The sequence below is a fragment of the Clytia hemisphaerica genome, unplaced genomic scaffold (assembly GCF_902728285.1).
Source record: "Clytia hemisphaerica strain Z4C2 unplaced genomic scaffold, Clytia hemisphaerica genome assembly, whole genome shotgun sequence".
NCBI lineage: Eukaryota > Metazoa > Cnidaria > Hydrozoa > Leptothecata > Clytiidae > Clytia > Clytia hemisphaerica.
In genome coordinates this window covers 501,038-506,362 of record NW_027103309.1, presented here as the reverse complement: position 1 = coordinate 506,362, position 5,325 = coordinate 501,038, and the positions used below count along the sequence as shown (strand labels likewise).

The 5,325-nt window shown below is 35.1% G+C and overlaps 1 protein-coding gene across 1 annotated transcript; it reads left to right on the top strand.

Moving 5' to 3' along the window:
* Positions 1-819: 819 nt before the first annotated feature.
* Positions 820-4,494, top strand: LOC136813059 (uncharacterized). Its single transcript, XM_067069582.1, has 5 exons — positions 820-855; positions 1,015-1,964; positions 2,683-3,228; positions 3,608-3,892; positions 4,332-4,494. Exons 1-5 carry the CDS (start codon positions 820-822, stop codon positions 4,492-4,494), a joined length of 1,980 nt encoding a protein of 659 aa, XP_066925683.1.
* The last annotated feature ends 831 nt before the right edge of the window (positions 4,495-5,325 follow it).

Sequence of the window (5,325 nt, the reverse complement as noted above, 5' to 3'; positions counted from 1 at the left end):
TCTAAATAATGAATCAAAGTCTCTTTCTTTTAATTTGAACGCAAGCTCTGATATTATCGAGCACTTTCGGCAGATAGAAGAAAATAGACTTATACTTCTGCTCTTCTATTTTCATATCACAATCCACTATATCATGATATTGATTATCGATGATAAAGAGCGATGAAAAAATATCCAAAAAGAAAACGTTCCACGGTGTGAAATCACAGCATAGGAAGAATATTGTCAATATTCCCCTATACCCTTACATTTTTGTTTAAGAAGTTTGATCTAGTTTGAGTAAATCAAGTCAAATTTAATTTGTATTTCTAATTGCACTCAATTGATAATAGATTTGATATATATCCCCCTAATAGTTGGGACCAAATTTTCCAAAAAAACTGAATATCGGTTAGTCAAATATCTCAATACCAAACTTAATTATAAATATCTTGTTCCACTCTTTCCCCCTCTCTGCCTAGTTGATAAAAACTAAGTATTGTCATCTGTAATTTTACTTTTTACATTTTTAGACTTGTTCGTTGGACAATAATTTGACGGCTATGGTTGACAGCCAGGTAAATATTCTTTTTATTTCTGAATCAAACCAGAAAACCGACGGAGCACTGTGTGGCATATTGATATGGTGGTTTAACGTTTTTTATAAGAACAAACTATAACAACAGAGCTTCAATGGCCAAAATGTTAAGAACATGCTAAAAATATTTTAAGGCTTCAAAAACTTTGGATGTTCTTTAAAAAAGACTTGTATTAACCTTGTTTGCTGCGTAGGTGACTGAGGTTCTATTTCCACTCGCAGTGGTTCAATTGGCAAGTGAAATGAATCTTCTACCGGGTAAACTCATGCCATGTAAGGTAATTGGGTAGCGAGTCCAAATTGTGACAGGGCGCCAAAGTTGTAAAAATCAGACCTCAGAGCGCCCTTCACCTCAACTAAATAGAAATAGAATCAGAGGTATGTTTACTTAAATAAAAAGTATTTCTTTAGTATGCAACTATTTTTACCCTTTTCAGAGTCTCGCCTTGCAAAAGGAGGTAGATTCATTGGCAAACCAACCGATGCTTCAAGGAGTATTGAAGCATAACAACAAGGATAATGTAGAGTCCTTAAAGACCTTGGTAACAACCGAGGCAACAACCGAGAATGAAGAAGGTTCAGAACATTTGATGAAGATTGAAACCAATCTACAAAATGTAGTTCTTGACAAGGAAAACTTGGATATCGATGATGCTGGAGATAAGCAGATTACCACGAGCGATACTACAAAATTCAAATGTGTCACTCGATTTCAAAGCTATTTTGGAGGATTGTCATTGCAATTTGCATCTATCTTAGCAATCGCATCGCTGTTTATTATCACTTTGGCAACAACTCTTTATTGGAAATTATACACACCGAAACGAGAACTAAGCCAGACCGTACAAATACTGAATTTGATTGCATACTACTTAATTGAAGAATTTACTAGACCACTACTCCGAATTGGCCGCGGAATAATGGTTTATTCCTTCCTATTTCACTGCCTATTCTTCCCTGTCCAAATTTGGATCGATTTTGAATTCTCAAAACGTTTAAAGCCTACCTTTGATCGTATAAGACAACCGAATTTTCTAATAATCTCATTGGCGATTATGAGCTTGGTTATTAGTCTGGCCTGCCACTATATTAGAGATGTCGAAATTTCACAAATAACATCCCTTGTTGAACAAACGGAGCACTTCGTCGAAATGATAAAACACTTTACCTTAAACGACCTGTGGTATTACTCCGGTATAATTCATGTTCCATGTATTCCGATTATTATTTGGTATGAATACATGGAAGAAGGAAATTGTATCAATTTCAACCCTTATAAACCGTTCAAAGTTGACATAACTTGGGAAGATGTGTTCTTCGTTTGGGAATTATCATCAATTTTTGCTTTGGCGATATATTTCTACGATGATTTGGTGGTATTTTTCGAGTAAGTTAAGGAACTTTGCTTTGTTAATTTGCCACTTCTGTATATTATTCTAAGGCTTCCCTGAATCGCATGCCCCACCAGTAACGAAGTTAAGCTTAACTGTCAAGATGTTGATCAAACTGTTGATATTAGTTCAGTAAATCAAATACTACAAACCATTGGTAAACCGCATCCCTTAGAAAATCCCTCTTGGTAAAGGACCATTCCCAGCTGGCACACAACGTTGTTTCTAACCCCGGGGGGGGGGGTACTTAGGCAAAAATAGGTGCTGGGTATGTGCGGACGGTAAGGGTCGGGTTTTTCACCTTTCAAAGTCTCTCTAAGGGTTACAAAAATCAGGAAATTTCAAAGTAGTCTCTCTAAGGGTGGGAAAAATCACGATTTTTAGAAAAAAAATTTGATTTTGAGAGAAAAAATTACAAAAAAGTCTCACTAAGGGTAGGAAATTTTTGAAAATCAGAGAAAATTTTTTGAAAAAGTCTCTCTAAGGGTCACTTTTTCACTAAAATTTGGTCTCTCTAAGGGTCGGTTTTCGGAGGTCCCGTCCGCACATACCCCTCATTCACCAACCCTAGTACCCCCCCCCCCCCGGGTTTCTAACCGAGTCACTAAAACAGGAATGCTGTATCAAAGATTCAGCTCACAATGAAAATTGGAAAATCATGAGATTGTCACTACTTCTAGAAACTAATCAATTGATTAATTCTTTTCACTTTAGACAATATTCAACACCCGAACCTACTTTACTAGAGAAAACCTCCACTTTCATTTTCGGAGAACCCCAACCGGAGCAAGATTTAATTGAACATAGTTTTGATTGGATGTTACACACTCCAATGGTTGAATGGATAAGAGACAGCCCATTGGTTGAATGCATAACAGACAACATTGAACCATTAATTGAATGGATGAAAGACAATATCGACATAATGACTGAATGGATAAAAGACAACATCGACCTATTGGTTGAATGGATGAGAAACACCTCATTGGTTGAATGGATGTCAAATAACTTGTTAATCTCACTTGAATTGTTTGTGTTGACTTCACCGATTATTATGTACCTGGTTTTCTATACCATTGTTGTTGCCATGTCAACAACTCATTTTATTGGATTGATCATATTGGCTACATTCCGTTTTACCAGAACACTCACACAACAGATGACTTGGAAAACAATCATCCATAGCTTGGTATTGAGTTCGATATTGATGACTACAAGCTTCTACTTGTATACCTATCTGCCATTGATGGCGATTTCAGGGTAAGATTTTTTTGTGTTCACGCTATATGCGGGAAGGGGTCGGACAGTTGCACATTTCTTTGAAATTTGTTGTGAAGCACAATTGTAGAAGATAGTTAAATGATGTATAGGATCTGATGAAAGAGCCGTTTAGAAATGGAATGTTGATAAAAATCAATTAAATGGCAATGCGATCATACAGGCTATCATGCCGTTATTCTTTGACGATTTATTTTATGAATTCTACCATTTGCATACATATTGCAATCATGTGAAAACGCTCGCACTAAATGTAATGCCCTTCATATTTTCTTCTTACAATACCCTTTCTTCTCTTTTGGAGTCGCCTAGCATACTTTAACTAGATGACCAGTAATTTTCCTTTTATCATTTCCTTTAGCTATTTGCCGCAATTGACAGGATTAAATACCGTTTTGGAACTTGGAAACGGATTAGTTTTCAGCGTTATCAACATTTGTGGCAGTTTTTTCTTGGCTGTCATTTCACCACTACTTATTATCATGATTCACACTGACATCACCAATGGAATCGCACTATCAAAAATTCTTTACACAATAAAACGAAATGTAACACTCAAAAATATGTATTTGGTGCTGCAAGTCACATTTGGAACACTTTGTGTGGCAATCTATTTCAAACCTGAATCAGCATTCGTCATTTTCTCGTAAGAATGAATTTTTTAATACTTTGAACTTTCCCCAAAACACACCTGGATCAAAGATCCGCCTTGCCCACACTAGAAAAATCAGCCAAAAGTCTCTTGAGGAAATCCTATCGCTCCAAAGATACTGAGTTTCCATCCTCACAGAATCGATACTTTTTCTAACACTCTATCTCAAACCTAAGTCTTTGTTCCCGTAGTAATCTACGTATTTATCATTTTAGAATAGAAGTAATTTGAACGTCTTGTTGTTCTTACCCTGTTTTTATTCTTTAAGATGAAATTGTAGTATGAACAGCTTTCACCCTCTTATTTAGTTAGAATTCACAGCTGTTTCCACTCTCAAATTTATTCTTTCGTTCTCATTTTTGGCGTTTTTGAGCCTCATTGTTTTCATAAAACTGTTCTTGAAAAAATAATGTATTCCTTATTTCTCTTATAGATTCATCCAATTGCACCTTCCAACACTGTTGCACTATCTCATCTCTGGCATCTCATTCACTGTCAACTTGTACATCGGTCTCTTCTTCGGAATCTTCCTACCATTATTGATCACATGGGCTCATGTTATATTGGCAAATCTTGCTGTCTCCTCAAAACAATAAAAATCTTAACTTTAGTATTTTACCGTATATGAATTTTGTTAAAAAATTCAAAAAAAATTTTGACTTTGACTTAATATTTATCTTTTTAAACACTTTCATATTTTGATATTTTTATTTTTTTGGACATTTTGAATACATTTTTATGTATTTCATATATTTTATTGATGAGTAGACAAAACGCAAAAAATGACAGTAAACATAATAGTAACGACACCCTGATCCAAACATTGACGGCACATGATGAGAGACCATAAAGAATAAGAAAGGTGCATGGAAAAATCAAATTGAATGCAGAAGTCTTTCAGATTCGAAACAGCAGCTCGGCAGAAATGAAAATGATGAGATGGACTGACCTGGAGCTATGTTGAGAATTGATGAGAATTTATTGACGGAAGAAAAGGACAAAATGAGATCAATGCTACGAGAACAGGTTAAACTGGGCACAATGAACGACTTGTTTGAGGAGAATTTGACCGTTATACGATGATACGATGAATGGATAGCTAGGTTAATGTCGAAGAGATCTGCACTGATGAGACCTAAAACACTTGTATGGTTATGAAAATGCTAACATATTCAGATTCATTCGATTCTTATTATTCGATCAATAAATGTTTGGTGAGGCAGATCGAAAAAAAATAAACGAGAGAATTAAAAAAGTGACAAAAATCAATTGGAAAAGGATTACCATCGAAGAAAGTTGCTGTATTGTAAATAGAAAACTAATTTTAATTTAAAAGAAATAAAATCTGGAAAGATATTATAAAAAAGAAATTCAGTGTAACTATAGTATTACTTACCGTGAATTCATCGCCCCCATATCATTTATCT

What these genes read in the sequence shown, in the direction of transcription:
- LOC136813059 (XM_067069582.1), top strand. Translation starts at nt 820, where the DNA reads ATGAATCTTCTACCGGGTAAACTCATGCCATGTAAG. An exon ending in GTAAACTCATGCCATGTAAG is followed by an intron (nt 856 to 1,014) that starts GTAATTGGGTAG and finishes TACCCTTTTCAG; the next exon opens with AGTCTCGCCTTGCAAAAGGA. An exon ending in CCATTGATGGCGATTTCAGG is followed by an intron (nt 3,229 to 3,607) that starts GTAAGATTTTTT and finishes CATTTCCTTTAG; the next exon opens with CTATTTGCCGCAATTGACAG.